At 50.5% G+C, this 23,070-nt stretch overlaps 2 protein-coding genes across 3 annotated transcripts; one reads left to right on the plus strand and one right to left on the minus strand.

Moving 5' to 3' along the window:
• Positions 1–327: 327 nt before the first annotated feature.
• LOC140000758 (uncharacterized) lies at positions 328–2,269 on the plus strand. The gene is made up of 2 exons (XM_072031494.1): positions 328–976; positions 1,109–2,269. Exons 1-2 carry the CDS (start codon positions 720–722, stop codon positions 2,199–2,201), a joined length of 1,350 nt encoding a protein of 449 aa, XP_071887595.1. The 5' UTR covers positions 328–719; the 3' UTR covers positions 2,202–2,269.
• Positions 2,270–3,703: 1,434 nt separating this feature from the next.
• On the minus strand, positions 3,704–20,393 carry SLC49A3 (solute carrier family 49 member 3). 2 transcript variants are annotated; one of them, XM_027446540.3, is made up of 10 exons: positions 20,137–20,391; positions 15,785–15,943; positions 14,733–14,952; positions 10,644–10,720; positions 10,389–10,526; positions 9,703–9,819; positions 8,663–8,815; positions 7,384–7,541; positions 7,149–7,261; positions 3,704–5,662 (listed from the first exon to the last, which is right to left on the minus strand). In XM_027446540.3, exons 1-10 carry the CDS (start codon positions 20,263–20,265, stop codon positions 5,511–5,513), a joined length of 1,416 nt encoding a protein of 471 aa, XP_027302341.1. In that variant the 5' UTR covers positions 20,266–20,391; the 3' UTR covers positions 3,704–5,510. The 2 variants fall into 2 exon arrangements, with proteins under 2 accessions (XP_027302341.1, XP_027302342.1); XM_027446541.3 differs by lacking the exon at positions 7,149–7,261 and having other exon boundaries at positions 20,137–20,393.
• Between the last annotated feature and the right edge of the window lie 2,677 nt (positions 20,394–23,070).

Raw genomic sequence — 23,070 nt, forward strand, 5'->3', positions numbered from 1 at the left:
GATGCCACTGCCCCTCCCTCTCTCACCAGGCACTGCCGTGAGGAGCCAGACCCCCTTTCCTTGATGCCTTCCCCAAAGGCACCAGAGTGTGCTGTTAGGTGCCCCTAAACCTCTTCTGACCCATGCTGAGCCAGCCCTGGTTGCACAGACCTTCCTGGCAGGGCCCCTGCAGCTTCCCCGTGTGTCTCCTGCCCAGCACAATACAAAGGACGCAGTGCCTGGGCGAGGCCTGATGGGTGCTGAGCAGAGGGCACCATCAGCCCTGCTCTCCCCAGCGAGTAAAGACAGACGGGAGAAAGTCCCCGGGAGCAAGCAGAGGGCTGACTTCCACCCAGCATGGGAGGAAGCACGGGAGCCCAGAGGGCAGGCCAGCAGTGCTGGGGCATGGGCAGGACTGGAGGGACTGTGTGGTGCAGCCTGAGAGGCAGGCCCGAGCTGTGATCGAACGGACCCTCCTGCTGTATGTGCTTGAAGACACATGGCGTAGCCAAGGTGACCGGGACGGGGCCCTGGGAAGGCACAGCCAGGGACCCCGGCCTGCTGGGAAACACCAGTGCCACGGACAAGACAAAAGTTGGGGGGCATGGAGTGGACACGAGCATTGCGGGAGGCTCAGAATTTGGGGCCAGAGAGCTGCCGAGGTGAGGATGGGCCCTTGGGATACCTCCTACGGGTGGCTGGTGGCGTCTCCAAGCGATGGACTGTGACGTCTGTGAGCAATGGATTGTGACTGCGTGGCCCTGGCTGCTCATATGCGGGTGCAGAGTCCCAGCGCGCCGGCTAGTGCCCGCACTCCGGCTGAGCGGTTGCGTGAGGTCTGGAGTGAGGAGCGAGGTTGGCCTTGGTGCTGGTGTCGTGCCCTGGGAGTTGCTGCAGCAGCTCTCAGTGCCCTTCCCAGAGCCATCAGAGCTTCTTCCACGGCCCTGCGTCGTTCGGGCCGTCGGGAGACCCAGGAGGAGCGCTCGCAGCAGCAGAGGTAAGCGCGGTGGGGACACCTTGCCCTGGGCCCTGGGCAGCTGGAAGGCTTTCCTCCTCTGGGGACCTGCACAGCTCTTGCAGCTGCCCCCACAGCAGCCGATGACCGTGGCCTCTTCTCTGCCTTTTGCAGCGTGACAGCTGCTGGTGCAGCAGCAGTGAGGAGGAGCAGCCCCTCATCCCCTGCTCCACGCAGCCCACTGCAGCAGCTGGAGAGCATGGCCACGGCGCTGGAGAGCCGCTGCCCCATTTGCCTTGACACCTGGGACAACGTGGGCTACGTGATGCCATGCCTCCACCAGTTCTGCTTCCGATGCATCCAGCAGTGGGTGGAGAGCAAGCCCGAGTGCCCCCTCTGCAAGAGGAGGGTCAGCTCCATCGTGCACTCGGTGCAGGCAGACGACAAATTTAAGGAGGTCGTCATCCCAGCGCCGGCAGAAGCGTCTCTCATCACCCAGCCGGCAGGGAGAGCTCGTGGCCGCGCAGCCACCACCGACCCCCGTCACCGTCCTGCAGCACCACCATCAGCTGCAGGGCCGGCTCTTGTGGGAGGCCTCCAGCCTGAAGTCTGGGCCTCCCTTTTCCGAGACCACCCAACGCTGATCCATCCCGTGCTGCCCTGGCTGCGCCAGGAGCTGAGGCGCATCCATGGGGCTGACCACGCGGAGGCGCAAATGGTGGAAGACCTCCTCACCTCCGCCGTGGGCCTCCTGGGGCTGGATGAAGATCGCCTGGTGCAGCTGCTGCAGCTTTCCATGCCGGAGCACGCAGCCACCTTTGTGCACCGGCTCATCGGCATCACCGTGCAGCGGTGCAGCTGGGTGGCCCACCGCCTGCTGGGCCTGGAGGGCTCCCGTGCTGCCACGGGACAGGCAGGCAGCCCCGCAGCTGCCCCCAGGCCTTCTGCCTCCCGAGAGGGGCCTCCTGGTGCTGGTGCAGAGCCCTCCAACAGCGCTGCTGGAGCCAGCACGGAGGAACTTGCGGGCAGCTCCAGTGTTACCCTTCAAGGGAGTCGCAGCCAGCCCCCCTCCAGCGCGGTTCCTGTCCCCAGGAACCAAGAAGCGCCCCAGGAGGAGACACCGGAGGCTGTGTCTGGAGCCTCCACAGCAGACCAGGGCAGGGACCATCCCCAAAGGGGGCCCCGGCGAGCCCCGAAGAGGAGGGCCCCCACCTCCCAGGCCTCTTCTCCAGCAGCCAAGAAGAGGCCACCCCGCCGGCAACACTAGGGCAGCGCCCCAGGAGCTGGCCACAACAGGGCCGGGCCAGCGGGTGGGGCACACGGAAGGCCCTCAGGACATAAAACTATACAATGTAGAAAATAAATCGTATTTATATAAAGTCTCAGTGCAGCTAACAATGTATTTGGTGTCGCCATCCCCAGCCCTACTGCCATCTCCCCCTCTTCCTGCTGCTGTGCCCACCGCCTCCTGGCGTGCCCGCTGTGAGGTGTGCTGGGGTTGGGGCACGGCGATGCTGCCCTTGGCCAGGAGGGCTGGGGTGTTTGTCTCGGCGCTCCCCTCCCCTCCCCAGGTGCCCGGCCCCACTGCTGTGCTCCCCCTGACAGCGCGTGCTGCCCAGCCGCAGGCCTGCAGCTCTGCAGCTGCTCCCAGCGGGAGGTTTGGTGCCAGGGGGTGCCTGGGTTCAACAAGTCCAAGCACCAGGTGCTGCACCTGTGTCGGAGCAATACCAGACACGAGAGGAACTCCCTGACAGCAGCCCTGTGGAGAGGGATTTGGGGGTTCTGTTGGATGAGCAGCTCGACATGAACCAGCAGTGCGTGCTTGCGGCCCAGAAGACCAGCTGCCTCCTGGGCTACATCAAAAGCAGCGTGGCCAGCAGGGGAGGGAGGGGATTGCCCCCCTCTGCTCTGCCTTTGTGAGGCCTCACTGGGAGTGCTGCATGCAGGTCTGGAGCCTACTGCACAAGAAGGACACAGGTCTGTTAGAGTGTCTCCAAATAGCCATGAGGATGATCAAAGAGCTGGAGCACCTCTATTGTAAAGAAAGGCTGAGGGAGCTGGGGATGTTGAGCCTGGAGAAGGGAGGGCTCAGGGGTGACCTTATTGCAGCTTTTCAGTTCTTAAAGGGGGCTTTTAAAAAAGATTGACACTAACTTCAGCTATGGTGGCAATTAGGCCAGCCTACACCCATGCCCAGAATTTTTTTTTTTTTTTTTTTTCTAAAGACACACTGTGATATTAGCAGAAGCAGTACAAACAGCTGATGGTGCAAGCTAAGTATTTGTGTTAACTACCTGGCTCTGCTTTTAGCAGTACCACAGCGCCTCTACAGCACACTGCGAGGGTATGACAAACCCTGAGGTGGAGGAGCAGCCTGCTCCTCTTCACATCAGCAGTCCAGAATTAGCCTCACACAACTGTATGCCTCTGCTGGTGGAGAAAAAAATCTCCCCTTTCAAATCTCTTTTATATGATAGGATGAAGAGTGCCTTAGCTGGTGCGACCAGGACGACAGGTTTTGGAGATGCTTTAGTCTCCTCTCTCCCTTAAACTGTCCTTGAGCATAGAGCTAACTGCAGTTTAACCTGCAGCTAATTTCACACTGCCTTTTTAGAGATCTGAGGTAGCATTTATCAACATTTCAAGCACAACTTAACTGCACATATGCCAGATCAGTGACCTTTGACTTGTGCTGTGTAGCAGATGTGATGCACTCTTGGACCTACAAAATACTTGTTTAATATAGCGGGGAAAAAAAAAAGATGACTCTTTTCTTAATGTTTTCTTAATCCACCCTTTATTAAAAAACATAAGCATTTGTAAATATATAAAATTATAAAGTACCAAGTGCTTTTTGCTTCCCAGTACAGTAGGACTCAGGAGAGATGGGTAAATCTGATGTTAATCTGTTCAGTGTATTAGGTCCAGTGCTGCAGAAATGGTTAATTTCATTCCTCTGACAGGTCCAAAGTTACCTTGTTTTATCTCAGTTTAAGACTTCCTTCCTGCTCCTCTTCATGATAAGACATCAGTGCTTATCAGGGACAGCAAGGCTGTACCTGTAGGAACTAGGAGACTCCATGGAAGGATGCAGGAAGTTGTTTTATAAATAGAAAGATAACCAGTTGCTAATGGGAAGGAGAATTCAGGCATTGAGAGAGCTATTCTTTAGTGTTTATCAGGTAAAGTGCATTCTTTCCTATGTGATTATCCCCTAACTGGACTGGAGAAAAAGAGCCACTGTATTTTCAGAGGTCCCATTTGCATCAAGTTCCCTTAATCAACAAATACTGAGATCCCCTCTGCAAGCCGCATGATATGAAGCATCGCCAAGTCCCACCCATCTTATTTTTTAGCACCAAAATGTCATAGGGTTAAAAGTCCTCGGGATGTAGGTTTAGACCTCAACACCAGAGCAGGACATTGGGCTCCTGTGCAAGCATTGTTGTAAAATGAAAACCAATTGTACCCGTTGCAATTTGTAGTGGAACTGAACTCCAACCAGGATCTTTTGTGCTACCAACCATCTCTTCAAACACCGAGCAGCTGTTGCTTGTAGAGAGAACTCCAAGGTTCTTGTTGATGTTTCTTACTTGGTCTTCTACCAGAATCCCCTATCAGCTGCAGAAACTCGTGAAGGTGCCCTGCATTCTGTGTGGTCACCTTTGCCAGGTCTTTTTCCAGCTGCTGCCATACCATTCCCCCCAAAGTGAGCTGCTTTCTCAATGTTTTTCTGTAAGAGAGCATGTCTTCGCTTGGTGCAGTGCACAACTCTAACCATAAGGTTCATCTTCTTGTGAAAAGCTTGAGCCATTGGAATTGTTGGGCAGATGGGGAAACACCCGGAGCCCAAAACAAACTTTTCCTGAATGTCGTGGCATATGGCAGGGGAACAGAAAGGGCAAGGAAGGCTGTTATGCTTAACTTCTGCTGCTCACTGATTTTTTTCTTTTACAGTCAGCACGGCAGGCAGCACTTTCTTTTTCCTGTTTCTGTGAGAGGACAAAGTGGATATTGCAACAGATTTGTGTTACAGACCATATACCTACACCTCCCTGCTGCAACAGAAAAATGCTCTAGCTCCTACCAAATAATTATTTCCACACTTAGAGTGGAAAAGTTGCTACGCAATATGGGAACCGTAGTCCTGAAAGGCAAGTTCTCTGGCAGGTTTGTGATAGCAACCTTCACCTCTCCAAAAGCTTCACTCCTGATCCATGTATGTGAAAATGAAAAAAAAAAAGGCTGAAATATGATGCTTCACTCTTCTGTGACATTTCTTCAGCTTGAATCATGTCAGCTAAAAAACCCTGTGTAGTTATCCAGTTCCCCTTTGACCTCTGGCAGCACAGCCTGTGTTACAGCCCAGACACACAAATAAATACAAGATAGGGAGAAGATCAGTGAAGGTGCCCCAGTGACTGCTGCAGCCGTTCTCCTCTGAAATCCAGGGTGCTTCTTGTGCAGCAGGACCCACACACCCCAGTGTGACAGAAGAGCACTTGCAGTCTTGGTCCCTGCCCATAGGCCTGAGTCCTTCCCTAACTGGGCCCTTGGCATGCCCCTTTCAGCCTTGTTAGGCTTCGGGGACATCTGCTGATTCTGTATCTTCTGTCCTGACCAAATCGCTGTTTGTCTCCGCATTGAGCCGCTTGTAGTCTGTGTGGAAGAAGATGACGTAGAAACAAGCCATGGCACTGCAGAGGCCAGCCAGCACCAGCACTGGAGCTGCAAATAAGATGATAGACTTTTAGCAGGTCAATCCACACATCCCAAATGGTGCAGAGGTCTAGAGGTCAGCTCCCTTACAACTGCACAGCCTGGGTGATCCCCTCCCAGAGGCTACCCTGAGGACAGCGTGCAGCTCCCAGTGAGGCCAAACCTCATGTCCCATAACAAGGGCTTTGGAAGAGGATTTGAGTGAAAAGTGGAAGGCTTACAAGATTTGTGTCCTGCATGGCTCACAGGCTGGAGGTCTTACACCAGTGCACACAGTGTGTTTGTGGGAGTGCATTTGCATGTACCTGTGTGGGTATGTGTGTGGATATTTGTGTGGTGGGGGCAGGTGAAGGATGTTACAAGAAAGACTTAAACACCTGGGCTTCATAAGACCTCACAGATAGCTTTGTTTTGTTATCTAAAAGCAAGGTGTAGCAAAGGATCACTAAAGATAAAGTGATCCTTTAACTGTTTAACTGAAGAAAAAACTTGTATCTTAAAACTTGCATCTTTCAGCTTTTCTGATGAAAAAAAAAGGGAAATTTATACAATGCCTGGAAGTAGTTATGTTCTTAGTTAAACAGTATCTCAAATAAACACCTCCACACGTTTCTCCACATACATGTCCCTGCGTGTATCAAACCACAAAATGAGTAGGCTGGGTAGTAGGGATGGGTATCTAATCATAAGCTCTGATCTGATGAGGAGGAATGTTGCAGACCTTCAGACACGAAGCAGCCAAATTGCTTTTTGGGAGCAGTTACTATGATGACTTGTTCCCTACCTGCAAGTGGACTGCCTTCTGGGGATTTCTGCTCAGCTGAGGATTTTATACAAAGGTGTTTGACAGCCGCTGTTATAGCGTGTCCCTAGGACTTGCTGTCATGTAAATATGAACCAGCTGAGAGATCAAGACCAGAGCTTAGCTTACAATGCAAAAAAAAGATTTGTTGTGTTCCAGTTTCTATCAATTGCTGCCTCTCCTCCCGACCAGCTTGGAAAGGAAGGGAAATATGGAGTAAGTCAGAACAGAGCTGTTCAGGCATGTTACTGACCCGGGCAGCTGCGTGTGCAGATGCAAGGGAATTGACTTTCAGTCAGTTTCTGTGGTCCTGCCGCACTGCCCAGCAGCATGGGCTGTGCTGCACAGACAGGGTTGTGTATCCCGTGACCCCAAGCTGTTCTTCCCCCACGAGCAGCTGCTTGCGAGCTTGGTGAAGCTCAGGTCTCTGCACAGCAGCTGTAGGGGGAGGAACTGTAACCCACGGCCATCAGCAGCTTTTTTGGCATCTTAGAAGTCTTCCCCATGTCAACTGCTCAGGACTGTTTTAGCAGGAGCAGCAAGGGTGCAGAGGCAGGTTGGAAAAGGTGGCCAAAAGGTAGGCTGCAACAGGAATAAGTCTCGCAGGCTCCCTCACAGTGAGATATGGGTAGGAGCAGGGGACAGGTGGGGTGCAAGCAATTGCCCAGCATCATTTCCCAGGGATGTGCTTACTTGTCCAGTCCAGGGCTCCATCCTGGTCAAGGGCGCAGGTGGAGGATGGGTCCTCAGAAACACGCACGGTGAGGGCTTGTAGCAGAATCATTAAAATCACACCTTCAATCTGGCTGTGGGGAGAAGCCAGCATGCAGTGACTGCCCCTGACCCACACACAAGTGGAACTGGGCCACCTCTGTCATTGCTTAGGGCCTAAGCTCAACGGCTGGCTGGGTTAAACTTGTGTGCTTACCTTGCAACGAAAATCAGTCCTGTCGAGGTGCCTTCTCCCACAGGGTAGGAGCACTCCACAGCCAGCTCCATGGCAATGGGGTACATGGCAAAACCAAAGAAACCAAAGACTGAGCTGGCGATGGCCAAAGCGATGGCCTGACCTCTGAATCGGGATGCCTGCAGGCAGAATAAATGCACCAAAGTCTCAGTCTCATCACTGCTGCACAGAGTGCCTCTGAACCCATCACCTGCAGGAAGTCCCAAGTGCTCACTTTCCACTAGTACCACATCTTTTCTTCCTCCAGCGCCCTAGTCAACAAATAGCTACACAGTGGAGATTTGGCTGTCAAACTTAACTACAGAGAGAGACAGAATCAACACAATTATCTGAAAAATGTGCGTGTAATTATAATACTGTGACTTGATTTCCTGGACAGTAACTCCAGTGTATCTCCAGAAACACATGAAACACACACTTCTGTCCTGACAAAAGCTAACATTTCAGAAGTGGCATTTGGAGTGGGTTACATAAGAATTCACTGGGTTACTACAGCTCAGTACACACTGAAAACTACTCCTTATCATGTGAGACTCATGTTTGCAATATTGGAGTACTTCCAACAAAAACCCCAAACCAACACACAAAACCACCTGAAACATCTACAAAACCTGGTGATCCGATTAGTGGCCAAAACAGCCTCATCCCTAGCTCTTGTGGAAAAAGCATGGCCTTGTCCCAGTGCTAGTGAAGTCAAGGGTGTAAATCCTGCAGCCCCTGTGCCAGTACCTCCTTCTGTAACTATGTTTTAAATTACCACAGAGGAACACCAGGTGTCTCTCCTGGCACAGCTCCAGAGGCCTGGCTGGAGCTGGTAAAGTCAAGGGAAACTGTGTGTCTGGAATCAAGTTCACAGCATCAGGGCATCAAGCAGATTTGGATGGGCGGTTTTCATTTTACTACCCTGAACTAATAGTTATCCATAAGGGATGAGGGAAGTGGAGGAGAAGTAAGGAAGAGGGGATCCAATGTAAAGGAGTAAATGGCACCAATTTATTTATATCCTGCAGCAGTCTGACTGAAGCTCCACTGTTCCTCTGTGAAATCCACAGGAAATGTTTTCTCTGTGATTTCTTCTAGGATTTTTCTAAAAAATCCTAGCCCATGTAGATAATCCCAAAGTAGAACATGTAATTTAGTAAATGCCATGAAGTCAAATAACCCTGTTCTGAGTTGATGGTTTATTAGATGGCAACAGAAGTAAGCCCACACGTACGGTGCAATGCAAGTGCGAACTCACCACTGCAAACACGATGCTGGCAAGTGCGCTCAGACAGAAACAGATCTTGGTGGACTCTATAAAATTCCTTGTCCGGTCGACATACAGTCCTAGCAGGAAGGCTCCCAGCAAACCAAAGACTGTGAACAGTGCACCATTCAGGCCGGCAAACACCTGGAGGGCAGAAAAACAAGCAGCCAAGAAAACAGAGTGGTTAGGAAGAGGTTTTAATGTCACTGACCCATCCGACTGCTGTCAGTGGATCACTTCCTGAGGTAGGGCAAGTTTCCCCCAAAGGACTGTGAGTAGCAAATAACTGGGCCCAGAATCACATGCTTGTGGACAGGTGGGTCACAGCACCACGGTCTCAATGGACAACAAATCTTGGTGAGCCTGAGAAGGAAGGCTGGGTGCAGAGCAGGCATATAGACATGCAGACCTATCAGCTAGAAAGTTACGAGGACCTCCAGAGGGGTACAAGCAGCAGGACTGAAGGGGAAATGCAGGAACCGGAACAGCCCCTTGCTACTGCACGGAGACAACAGGAAGAATCTCACCTGTGCACGCCCTGTGCTCAGCTGTAAAAGCTGTACCTGGCCAGAGTCCAGGAAGGGATGGGGAAACAGAGCTGTTGCAGTACCTGTGACTTCCTACTGCCTTGGCTTCGTGTAAGACTGTCCAAATAAAACAGGAAATTGCACCAGCCTGCCTTCCATGTCCTGCTCACTCCAGGGCCCATCAGAGCCTCCATCCCCCTTTGGGAAAGATGTCAGAAGGCTGCTTAGACACCAGTGCTCTGGAGTGCTTAAGTAAAAATGGAACACTTTTTTTCCTAAATAGTGTTTAGGGAGAAAAAGCTTTTCATTTGCAAATGGGAGCCTGGCCAGAGGCAGTAATAAAACCTCAAATCATCCATTACACTGAAAGATCGCCTGTGCATTAATGTACTGCTTAACCTACGTTAAATAATACAAGCAAACAAGATGTGAGACACTGCATCATATTCATTTGAATCTATCATAGATGCTGTGGACAGTGAGGATGAAAGGAGGAAGACTCACATTTGAATAACCCTTTTCACAAAGGATTTGTTCTAGTAGAGCTGAAAAGCAGGTAAACATCCCAATTCCTCCTCCAAAGCACACCGCCAGGATGATGTAGGGCTTGTTCCTCAGGAGCTAGAGAAAAAAGTTAACATATTTAAACAAGCAAAGGGAGAAGAAAGGCCAGGCTGTGACAAATAGATTTGAGGATCTGAGGCTTTGACTCTTCAAAAACATTAAGGGCAACCCTGTGAGCACTAAGGGAGTTTGCCTCTCTTCCATCAGTTCAGCCAGCAGACAAGTAAAAGCTGAGACCATATAGGAAGTAGGGATCTCTTCAGTGCCCCAGATTCTTTCTTTGCTTTGTCACATGCTGTCCTACCCATTACCACACCTGTTACCACCTCAGAAGGCTCAGATTGTGTGGTCCTCTTGGATGAGTTCAGATGTGCCTGTTAGCCAGCTGAACAGCATCCAGACAGAGGCTGAACAGTCAGGTAATGTCTCTCACAGCTTTGCTGTGAGCAGCTTCTACTCCCTGAGGAAGGAAGAGAACCTGGTCTCCTTCAGGAGGCTGTCTGTGCCAGGTCTGGTGGAAAGCAATTCAGAGTCTGCTTTGTCAGCAGATACCACAGAGCATCCCTGTCTGGCAGGGCTGTATCCCTCACCTCAGCACTGTTTTCTCTCCGTGCTGCAGCACTTACCATTTTGATCCCTGTGAGGAATGGCTGAGAGGTGGAGTTGGTGGCACTGGCTGAAGGAGGTGTTGGAGGAACTTTCTCGTGAATCCCCAAAGCTGCTAGAGCACAGGCTGTTACCGCTGGGATGGCATAAACACCCAGCTACACAACACAAAGCAAAGACACGTTACCAGTCTCTCCAGCCCCACTACTTCCAAATATATAAACAAGCTGGACCCCAATCAGCCCAGCTGGCTGATTAAGCCAGTTTTCATTTACCATCAGTGGGATGTGCTTTCCTTCAGGAACTAGTATAGGTGACAGCACATTTGCTATGAGAATTCCCAAGGGATTGGCTGAAAGAAAATCAGAGAAAAATGCGTTATTCATGCAAGCAGTCATAATCACCTGTCAATCTCTACTACCAAGTCAGCATCAGAGTTGCAGTATGTAACAGAGCAACAAGCATGGATGGACCAAAGCATATATATGGAGAAACCAGGAGGAGAACACCTGTGAGAAGTTAACAGTGTGGCGTCACTGTTGCCACATCTGTTCCCCCACCCTCAGGAAGTTCCATCGTATAAACCCATTTTCCTACAACACCTAACTCATGTAACAAGAACCTGGTTTTCATTTATGAATTATGGTGTCTTCACCCTCATACAGCTGTTCCAGTAAAGGCTGATCAGAGGGGACAAAATGAGGATGGGCCAATGCACGTCATCTGTCCCGATGTTATACAGCAGCAGCAACAAATAGAGATGCTCCCCCCAGGCAATCTTAGACTCCTACCTGAATCTGGAGCTAGAAGTGTATGCATGCTAGCCCTAGCTGGGACATTTCTGAGTGCAGTGTGATGCCCTCATGTGTCACCTCCTCAGCCTTCCTCCAAGTTTAATGTCTCCTGCCTACTCCACTGCCACCATGTTTTCCTTACTCTCCTCACACATTCCTGCAATATGATTAGCCATTGTCACTGCTATCCAGCCTTAAAACAGAAAGATTAATCTTTCACAGTAAGCAGAAAAACAGCATCCTATAAGCACTTGCAGTTCAGGAGAAGGAGCCAAGTCACAGCTGGTCCATCTCAACTTTCCCCCACAAGCAGACTGAGTACACCAGGTAGGCAGGTGGTAGGCAGCAAGGAGAATTGCCTGGCCACCTTTCTGTGCTTGACGCGTTTGTCCATTTCATTCTCAAAAGTAACAAACATGCCATGATCTGGTAGCTCTGAGAACATATGGACATTTAGTCCAGAAAAAAAAAAATCAGCAAAACAACCCTTTCAAAACATGAGAACCTTTGCTACTGCTGGGTTGTGCATTGCGTTTTGAGAAGACTGTCCATCCAGGGCACAGTGTGTGTCCTGCGTACACCTTCCACCAGTCCTCAGCAGGAGGCTATTGATGACGTGCAGGACAGCCCAGAGCTCAACCACTGTAAATGAAGGACTCTGCTGAATTACAGCAATGTTTTATGTGGAACTAAAGTAGTTCTTCAAAAGGCAAAAGTGCATACAGAATCAGCAAAACAATCAGTGAGGTTGGCAGGTGCCTCTTGAGATCTTCTTGTCCAAGCCCTCCTGCTCATACCAGGGTCAGCTACTGCCAGCTGTCCTGGACCATACCCAGACAGCTTCCGAATATCCACAAGAGACTCTGCAACCTCTCTGGGCAACCTGTGCCTGTGCAGAGTATCCCAAGACGTGCCTTAGAGCCTTCTCTGTTCTGTGGTTCTGTTGAGGCATCAGTAACACTGCCATAGCACACAACAGTCACAGAACTTCTACTCTGTATTTGGGAAAGTCCTAGTTCATGTAACGTGACCTGGGTGAAATGTTATCTGCTCCAAACTAACATTATGTGGACACGGTTAAACTACAGTTTCCGAGGAGAGGGATTTAAACTTCTGCATTTGGGTAAAATACATTTGGGCACTGTAGGAGACAGGCTAAAAAAGAAGTATGATCATGTTTATGACCATGAGCTATCTGCACGGTGAAGCAGGAGATAGGAAGGGGGAGGAGGGGAGATGGAAATGCGAGCATTGAGCTCAATTTGACAAGACTAAGTGAGCCTACCCAAGTCATTACAGGGTTTCAGCCTTCTCCTCCTGGGAAGGGAAACTATACAGGGCTAGATTGAGAAAGAATGGAAAGGAGATTGCTGGAGCTAATCAGCAGGAGTTTTGCCTGGATTAGTACACACTACCCCACTGTGGGACTGTGTGTTTTGTGGGCAGTGATGCTGGTGCAATAAAACTGTACAAGGGGCAGAAAATGAGATGCTGACAGACCACAGGAAGCGAAGAATCCAGCGGATGAAGCAGAGAGCACTTCAGTGGACTCTAACTCTTCTTGCATGGGAGAACTTCTCACCATCTTCACAGGGATCCATGCTTGGCCCGGTTCTGCTTCTGTGTGAGTAACTCTACAAGTGATAGGAGGACTGAGTGTGCTAAATACTAAAGAGCACAGATGACTCACAGTGATCTCAGCTGCTCAGCTGGATCCTGTCTGCAGGGTCTGTTTTCATCTGCATGCAAACACAGCAAAACCTACTCAGAGGTACTAACAGAAGCTGTGGGGATACCAGCAGGACCAGTTTCTGTGTGTGACGCTGAGTGCTGCTTTGGCATTAACACAGGAAACAGACGGTGATAAACTGGAGAGAGCCGAGAGAAAAAGCTGATGTGAGCAACAGGCAGATATGTGGGAAGAGGAAGAGGGAAACGTGCCTGTGAAGTGATTGCACTGGAGCAGTTCAGACTTCCTAGACAAAGGAGAGATGAGGTGACTGTCCATAACTACCTGCCAAACAGGTGCAACGAGACTCAGCGGCTGGGGGATAAGGAGCATCAAGATGAGAAGTAACATGTAGGCATTTGCCAGTGAGGTAATTAACCACTGAAGCAAACGACTGGGCTGTGGCTGGTGCTCCTTCTAGGCAATATTCAAACTTTTTTAAAATGAAATCCTGATTTTGTACAGTAATGGGTGTAACCAGAAACCATTAATGGACGCTTGCTAAACAATAATATGCAAGCATTGCAGCAGATAATAATAACAGCCCTTTCAGTCCTCACGCTGGTATCTCAACATGCCACAGACTGAACACCTTCAGAGCTTGGGTATCTGCTGTTCCTTGCTCTTCAGTTGTATTTGTTCTCCTAGTTAAACTCATTTATTCTTGTAGGGGTTGAGGTCACTGTGTCAGTGAAATACTATTTGGCTGCTCTGGCTGTTCTCTCACTTATTAAAAAAAAAAAAGCAAGTTTTCTGGAGGCTGATACTTCACACTGAGGAGAAGGATAGCAGTACCCAGTGGTCCCCAGAAGCGACTTCTGTACTCTTGTACTTCTGTAGTACCGGTATCACACCCCACTGACAACAGAGATCCTTCTCCAGCAGGGAAGGTGAAGATCTACTTCAGCCCTAGGAAAGCAGGTGAGCAATCAGGTGCACCCTGCTCTAGGGAAGGCAGTGCAAAAAGAATTGCTTTGTACTGACATCACAAATCCATTCTTGCTAAATAACAGTACCCATGCTCTGGGTTTGCACCAGCACACCAGGATTGGAAAGCCGTATAGGTGTCCTCCTACACTAGCTTTTTCCTCTGACTTATCCCTTCCCACACAACTCCAAGGCAGTGTGGAGGCAAGAGCAGGTGGAGCTCTCCCGTACATGCAGGTAATGCAAGATTTGCCAGCTGGAGTCAGTGTGCCAGCCTAGTTTCTGATGCTCTTCTCAAGTCCTTGGAGGGAGAAGCTGGGGAGAATGTCACCCATAAGGAGGAAAGAGGTCTATCAAATGCAGTAGCCTGTATCTAGCAGGAAACAAAGGAACCACAAGAGGGCTGAGATCGGAGCAAGCAATGGCCTCAGGGCTCAGAGCAAGGTGCCTCTCCTCCAGTTTCCCAGCTTCCAGGCACTCTACCTCAGGGACTTCACAAGCAAGAATTGGTTTCTGTGTGAGTAGTCCTGCTGCATTTAGAACACTCAATGTGCTTGCATTGCCAGCTGAGTATGTTTTATGCAGGTATGCATGTATACCAATTTGGAATACAAGCTCAGCCTCGCTACTGGAAGAACTGGTGGGTAAAATGGATGCTGCAGCCTCACCTCTGCCTGGTTACAGAATTTGGGAACTGTGATCACAAGCATCATTTGCAAATTGGAGACTGGCTCAGCAAGTTGCAGATGAGACCACTACAAAGACATTATATTTAATAACACTGAGGGCTGTCCTCAGCCACCATGATACATGAACAGAAGGCAGAGGGTTTCCTCTGCCTCCTGTTTCTGAAAGGCAAACAAATGCTATCAGGTTCTGCAAGGCAGCAATATTACTCTGCAGCTGTCACTTACACATTGATGAGATCATGTTTGCTGTTGCTCTCTGGTGGTCCGGGAACCACAGCGCTGCCAGCTTGGTTGGTGAAAAGATGACAAGGGGCTGAGCCAGTGCGCAGAGGCACTGACCAGCAAACAGGTACCAGTAATTCTGGGAGCCCAAGCTCATGAACTTCATGACGCTGAACATCCGGATGATGCTACCTGTCATGTTCAGCCCCGCACTCAGGATCACCTGCAGCAAGCAAGACACGGGGTTGTTAATAGCTGCTGCACAGAGAGTTGCCTGCAGACTGTCCCTGTCCCTCTGGCCGCTGCAGGATGCTCCTGATCCAACAGTAACCTCTTTACCTTAAAGAGCAAGAAGGCTCTCCTGCTCTACACCATCATGTAGCATATGCAAGAGAGCAGGTACCATCGTGGAATTGAGGAAAAATCCAAAGTTCACTACTTTCACTCCATTTTCAAGTTTGCACCATCACCCATACAACTTGTGACAACTCAAAGACCGTGGAAATAAGTCAGGCAGTTTACAGGTCCTGCTAGAGGGCTAGTGTCTCAGTGCCACGACCCCAGCATTTCTGCTTTTTGGGAAGTCTCTGCTGAGATCCCAGGTTGGCTTTGCACTGAGCAAGCTGTAAGATGACAAGGGTCTCTCTCTTGCTTGCACTCTGCCCTGCTACTCCTTACACTGGCCTCCCAAGCAAAATAGTTGTGTTAAGAGTCTTCCCTAGCAAATCTTGCCTGACTCCAACAAGCTCCTCACAGTCAGCTCACACCGTCTGTCCCTGTCAGTTGGCCAAGACAACAAAAAAAAAACAAAGCAGAAAAAGGCACGTAGGGATGCAACATTATTCTGACTTTCCCTGCAGCTCCCCTCTTCAGAGGTGGTGACAGCTACTGCTGAAATAGAACCGAGCTTTCAACACACCCATCCTCTGCTGCACTTGGCAAGATTCCCATGCGCCGTACACACGCTAGTGCTTTGTGCAACTAAGCCCATGGAGATGTCACCTCTGCTGTCTCCGGGTGAAAAGCCCTCAGGGTGACAGAACAGTTCAACTCACGGCACATCGGAGCCCCACGCTGTCGAGAACCCATGTTGCCACCAGACCAAACGGGATCGAGATGAGCAGGTACACTATTGAGAGCCAGTTGACCATCTCCAGGGAAATGTGGAAGTAGGCAGATATCTTGTCAGCCACAGGAGCAAAGGTCAGCCACAGCTGCAGAGGAGAGAACAAAGGTAGGTGCGCATGAACACCTTTACCAGAACAGATTTTCAGCATCCCCTCAAAATAATCACATCATGAAGAGGCTGGCTGCCTTAGTCTCTCTTTGAAATTCAGATGTTAAGGCTTGTAGTTAAAACTCAGACCTTCAGTGTTTGCATGCTGGTAGTATTTTGGCACTGACACCAGCATTATCTTGACCCTGAGCTCCTCATCTATTTCCCTTTCTCATCCCCAGTCTTCCTGCCTTGCTGCTGGAAGCTGGCTGAAGTGGAGGTCAGTGAGGATGTTTTCCGTCCTCAGGCTGAACACATTGGCCCCCAACACACATACTTACCTGATGCAGACCACAAGACATCCTCCTGCATTAGCATAAACCAAACAGAGTCTATCTTCTCCTCTCTGCAACTAGCAGCCTCTTCAACTCAGCCTGGCATTACCAGCCCTGGATGTGTCCTTGTAAGAACATCTTTGCAATTTGTCAGCCAAGAGGCTCACACTTGCCGCACAGAATATTTTATTTCATGCTGTCCTACACACACTCAGTGGCTGGGAGAGGACCTAGAAATTTGCATCCATATCAGAACGTGTGAGAGGGAAACACAAGACGTGCGTTAATAACGATGCGACTGATCCTTCCAGTGCCTTATCTGAAAATATTCCCCTACACCCCGTTTTAGTTGCACTGGTTTCACAACATCACTGTCTGCTCCTGGTTTCTTCTGGGAATGATGAGGCCTGCTTTGATCCAGAAATCAGCCCTGAGGCCATGCCCACAACAAAGAAACAAGAGTGCCATCCCAGATGTAAAGATACTTCTGCGCGTCCTTTGCTAAGGATGCATCCGTGTGCTTCCAACACAAGGTGTTCACTCACCTTCCACAACTAGGTGGATGAAGATCACGGGTGAGGAAAGAAATTGTACCCAATGCTTTCAGCACGCAGCTGGGTATATCTATGCCCCATCAGAAGAAGAAAAGGACGGAAATATTGTCCACCCATGGTATATTTGTACTCACTATCACAGGAAAGCCCCCTTCACGCCTCCTCTGGCAATGTGGGATCACCACGGAAAGTAAGTGCACCGAAACTCAAACCGTCTGACCGATACTGAAGTTGGAGGGACATGGCTCCACTTGCAGCTCTCCATCCCTTTGTTTTGACTTTCTTTTAGCTGGCATTTTGGTTTTTCTTCTCCCGCGTCTCCTGCTGCAGGACTGCCTGCTCATTTCCCCATTAACTGCAGGCCTGCTTGGGCCCTCCTGTGCTTTTAGTTTACAGCTGCTCTCATTCTGTCTAAGCTTCTTTGCGGCTCTCTTTTCCTTGTAAACTCTCAACTGATGCTAAAAAATGGATCCAGCCCTCTTCCTCACCCAAACCCTCTAAGTTTTCTCCTGGTTTCATGCCCTTTCCACGTCCATCTTCCCCAGGGTCTCTCCCTCTGTCCCACTGCCTTTACTTTCTCACTCCCACACAAACTCCCCAGGGTCCATTTCACGTGCAGGACACAGCTTCCCTCCTCCCTGATGAAACGGGACCTTCTGCTTTATGACAGGCACAGCTCAGCAGCCCTCAGCCAGGCGCTATCCCAGCCTTGGTGTGCTCTCTCCCACACACCGGCTCACAGCTCCGTGGCTGCTCTGAAGCTGATGCTGCATGTCCCTCTGAGGCACACAGGGCTCCTCCTCTCCTGAGACCAAGCCACGAAGCTCCTCCACCAGATTCCTCACCTTCAAGCTCATTGATCACCAAAATGGACACAAAGACTGGGAGCAAAGCGCCCCCAGCCTCACCAAAGGCAGGCACCCATGCTGACACAGCAGCCTAGGAAGGACGGATGGAGGTGAGACCTCCAGCTGGGTCAGCTCGCTGCGTGGATCTCAGTTTTAGCCTCTTGCAGCTCTTGGGAAGGCTGGCAGGACACAAGGGCCAGGCGGTGGCAGCTGCGTGTGCATGCTTATCTACAAGGGCACTGCAGGACAGGACAGGTGCGGGTGAGGAGCGTGCACACCCTGCCCTGGAGCACGCCGTCCACACTCGTGGGGCTCTCCTTTCTCTCCTGAGTACTTCAAGTGCTGGTGTAAGTCCTCCAGGACGGTGAGTCAGGAACCGTCCAGCCACGTGTGAGCCAGCTCCAGCCCTCGGCCCTGCTCCTCCTCTCCCATGTGCTCATGCTGACAGGCAGAGAACAAGGCAGGAAACACTCTCGCTTGCATTTCTCCGTGCTTTTCTCTGTCCTCAGCGTTAAGGCAAGCAGTTCCCCTGCGAAGCGCAGAGTTTCCACCCTTTGAGCCCAGCAGCAAGGAGGCAAAGAGGAAGGAGGTGTTGCTAAAGCATGCCACTGCTAGAGCAGCTGTCAGCACTCCCTGACTACTATGACACGTTAAGGCTTAAAGTTAAAAAAAAACACACACACACTCAAAACCACAGCATCAGCTTCACAAATCTGGAGAGCAACCACAGGCACAGTTAGGTCACCCCCCACCTGAAATGGTGGCAAAAAATATCTGGGGATCAATCATCTAAGTTTGGCTTAGTGACGGTCAGAAGAGCCTCCTGGCCCAGGACTTCAGGCAGGTAGTGAACCTGGTAGACAGTGCCTACTTATGGAGTTTTTAAGGTATTTTCAGCTAGCAGTTTCCAGAATAGCAGTATTTGGGAAATGAGAACCAAACCTCAGCAAGATAGTACCCACTTTGTAAAAATCAGAGACAGAGGCTTTTAAACCCAGGTCAGTAACAGAGATTGAAGAAAGAGACCTTTTGTGTAAAAGACCTCCTTATGCCTTATTTACCCTGCTATGCTCCCTGCTTAGAGACAGGACTTCACGTGATGATGCAGAGCAGGAGGAAGCAGTTCCTCTCTCAGCACCACATGATCTGGCCTGGCTTTGCCCAGCCACGATCCTAGCACAGAAGGAACAAAGAATCACTTCTTTCTCATCCTGCCCTTGCTGCGTGACTGAGCGTGCTTTCCTGCTGACAAGTTTGCTCCTACATTGCGTTCACAGCACTGATGACAGCCTCCCTCTCTCAGGATTGTCTGCTGTCACTTTCAGTGAGACACCCCACGAGGTGGCCTGTTCTCTCCAAGTCAGACAGCTCCTAAGCCGTGCATCCTCACCAGAGGCATTTTGCAGACAGACCGACACAGGTATACACAGGACAGAGTACTGCATGCAACATCTGGAGAGGAATTAAGGACTCATCTGAACTTCCATGGCAACTTTCACCCCGCAGAACTGGTAAATTAATCTTTCCATCTGGAACTCTTAAACAGAAACCAACCACGTTGATCTCATGTTCTTTCAACCACTCCCTCCATTTTCACGTGATTTTCATCTGGAACGTGTAGGAGAAACATCAGCATCAGGAAATGTTCGGTCACAACTCGTGTGTGTCAGCATACTTGCAATTCCAGACATCTGCAGCAGCTTAGAAACCGTATTGCTACCCTAGGGTATTTACTGAGCACAAGGTTTTGAAGTCCTCAAGTTCTGGCCCGAGTTGCTACAGTGGCAAAACAATGTTGTGGAGAGCTGGGAAGTTGGCAGGAGACCAAGCAGGCAGACAAGTGCTCTGATCATCCAGGGCTGGGAGGTTTTCAGCGGCGTGATCAGTGTCAGGGCTGCAGACAGCAGAAGGGCCACTTCAGGGACCTCTCCAACTTCACTCCGAGTGTTTAGCAAAGCGTAAGTGTGCCAAGGCGGCCTGGAGAGCTCTGTGCACCCACTATCCACACGGATAGGGACGGACACCTCAGCTAACAGCGGTGCCTTCCTATTATTTCAGGTTCTCGTGCTGTGCTGACGGAGCTGCAAGCAGCAGCGCTTCTCACTTCTTCCCTGCAGGACACCTTTACGCACTCCCAAAGGATATGGATACTTCCCTATGGGAGGGCACCTCAGCTTTTCAGTGATTCAGTATATTCCCTGATCCTCAGTATATTACCTGGTAACCACCCACAGCATGCCAAGCAGCGATTTGGGCTTCCAGTTTGTTAAAGGCTGTGCTCCCTGCCCTCACCCCGTGCCCACCCGGGGGCCACAACCACGGCAGCCCCCCTGCCCTCCCGCTGATCTCCGTCCTCCCAGCCCCACTACGGCCCCAACCCTCGGGAAGGGCCACACAAACCCTGCCCGAGCCCCTCAGCCTGCCCCCCTTTTTCCCCTGAGCCGCGGGGCTCACCATGGCGTTGGAGCAGTTGAGCAGGCACACCACCCCCAGCAGGAACCACCGCCGCCTGTACGCCTTGAAGCGGGGCAGCCGCGACAGGCCTCGCTCCGGCAGCAGGACGGACGCCTCGTCCTGCTCCATCGCGGCTGGGATCGGATCGGACGGGATCAGATCGGGGCTGAGGGGATCGGGGCCGATCGGGTGGGATCGCCTCAGCACGGCCCGGCACGGCCCGGCACGGCGCCGCCTCGCTGTGAGCCCGCCCCGGGGCGGGCATGGGGCGGGAGGCCGCCCCCGGTCCTGTGTGAGGCGCTCCTCCTCTGCTCGTGGGGGATAAATAAAGAGACATGGTCGTCCCTTTTCTGCCTTAGGGTTATCCTCTCCTCACACATAACCGGTGATGGGACCAGAGGGAATGGCCCCAAGTTGCACCAGGGGAGGTTCAGGTTGGCAGTGAGGAGCCATTTCTGCTCAGAAAGAGCAGTCAGGCATGGGGACGGGTTGCACAGGGAGGTGGTGGAGTCACCATCCCTGGGGGTGCTCAAGGAGAGGCGGGACGTGGTGCTTGGAGACAGGGTTTAGTGGTGACATTGGTGGCAGGGTGATGGTTGTGCCAGGTGATCTTGGAGGTCTCTTCTGGTTCAGCCACCAGAAAGTATGCATCAAGCAAGGCCACAAAAAGGGAAAATACAATTGCAGCAGGAGAGAGCTGCTTTGCTGTTTGGGCCAGAATAATCAGGTGGATCTGTGTAAACATCTTATTAAATATCACTTATGTCTGCGGGGAAACTCAGTATTTTTTCCCTCTCCTTCTCCTAGATGTATCACACCTGTTCTTTCTTCTAAGCTCAATGTGAGAAGCCAGTAGGCAGCTTGCTTTCTGTCTTTCTGTCTGTCTTTCTCTCTCCTTCCTTCCTTCCTTCCTTCCTTCCTTCCTTCCTTCCTTCCTTCCTTCCTTGGTGCTCGGCTTCTGCCTGCCCGTCTCCATCAGTCTGCCCAGTGCCACCCTCTCCTCCCCACACCCCCGTACACCCTACAGGTACCCCCTCACCATCCTGGCTTTTGTTTTCAGGAACAGGCAGCTTGACCATATGTCTCAGGTCCTTCCTAGTTTGGTGGTTTCTGGTTTTGTAGGTACTCGAGGCACCTTTGATCTCTGATCTGTAAGCACATCTGATACCTGCTGAACAGACCCAGCTACATAATTTGTGCACAGAACAGCCTGTGATAGAAAAAAAATAAAAAAAAATCTCTTGTTTTCTGTCAGGGGAGAGACACTGAGGCAGTTGGTATGTGAAAGAAGGTTTTCAACAACGGGGTAGTTAAAGTCTCTGAACCTTGGTTGTGAAATGGGCGTGGAAAGATCTGGGAGAGGACTGGGAGAGGTTTGTGCATCCAAAGCAGTTTTCCAGTACTGATCACTCAGGATGGGAATTACAGGGTAACTCACCTTTAAAGAGAGCTCAGGAGGACTCTAGTCTGACCTCCTGTTCAAAGCGGAGACAGCAATGAGGTCAGAACAGGTTGCTCAGGGCTCAGTCTGGCCCTGGAAGCCCCCAAGGACAGGCACTACACAACCTCTCTGGGCAACTACTGCTGGACTGTCCTCGTGAGGAAGAAGTTTCTCTTCATATGCAGTCTGAACCACTCTTGTTTCAACTTGTTTGCCTTGTCTCCTACCGCGTAACACTACAGGGAGCCCAACCCCATCATGATGATCCTCCCTGTAGGTTTGGGAAGGCTGATTACATCCACCAAATCCTTTTATCCCAGGCTGAATAAGCCACATTCCTTCAGCTCCTCCTCTTCAGGCAACCGCACCAGTCTCTTGCTATCCTCATGGCCCCCTGTGGGACTCACTTCAGTTTATCAATGTCTTTCTTTTACTGGGGGATCCAGAACTGGGCACAGTACACAACCTAGTAAGTACCAACTAGAAGAAAATAATCCCTTCCCTCAACCTACCAGCTGTGATATTCTTCACACAGCCCAGGATGCTGTCGTCCTTCTCTGATGCCAGGGCACACTGCAGCCTCCTGTCTACTAGGCACGTCCTGGGGGCTCTTACCAAGGCCCTTCAGTACATTTACAGCAGAAGTGCTCCTCAGCCAACCAGTCTATAGCCTGTAAAACTGCAACAGGTTCTTCCTTCCCTGGTGTGGAGCTTTGCATTTGTCCTTGTGAAATTTCACTGGCTACTTTCTCTGGCTGGTTGAGGTCCCTCTGAATAGTAGTCCTGTCCTCATATGTGTTGAATGTTCTCCCTGCTTTGATGTCACCAGCCAGCTTGACAAGCAGTACTCCCTCGCATCCTTCAGGTCAGTTATAAATGAGCTAAACAGGATGGGTCCTGGGACAGATACCATGGTACAGCCTTCAGATACAGGACTACCCACTAAGCATGACCCTCTGACCCAATACATCCAGTATTTAACCCATCAATTTTTTTACTCATTCAGAACATATTGTTCTAACCCAGATACATGAATATTGTGGGAGACAGTGTTGGAAGTATTGCTAAACTCATGGTAAATGACATCCACTCCTCTCCCCTGTCCAAAAATCCAATTCCTTTTTTTTTAAAAAAAAAAAAAAAAAAAAAAAAAAAAAAAAAAAAAAGACAATCAGGCAGGTCTGCAAAGTATTATTTATCTGTGCTGAATTCATGCTGATATTCCCAGTTGTCTTCCTCTTCATGTGTCCAGAAACATGAACCAAGAGTTCATGTTTTTTTCTAAGGAACGAAGCGAGACTGAACAACCTTCAGTTATCTGTCCTGTCCTTTTGGTGCTTTTTGGACATAGGCACAACATTTGCACCTTACCAGTTGTCAGGAATATTCACGGCCTCTCAAAGATGACCTAAAGCAGCCCTGCTATGGCATCAGCCAGATCTCTCAGCATCCTTGAACGCTGTCCTTTTGGTCCCATGGGCTTGTATGAGTCA

This window comes from Anas platyrhynchos, chromosome Z (genome assembly GCF_047663525.1).
Source record: "Anas platyrhynchos isolate ZD024472 breed Pekin duck chromosome Z, IASCAAS_PekinDuck_T2T, whole genome shotgun sequence".
In the NCBI taxonomy this organism is placed as follows: Eukaryota; Metazoa; Chordata; class Aves; order Anseriformes; family Anatidae; genus Anas; species Anas platyrhynchos.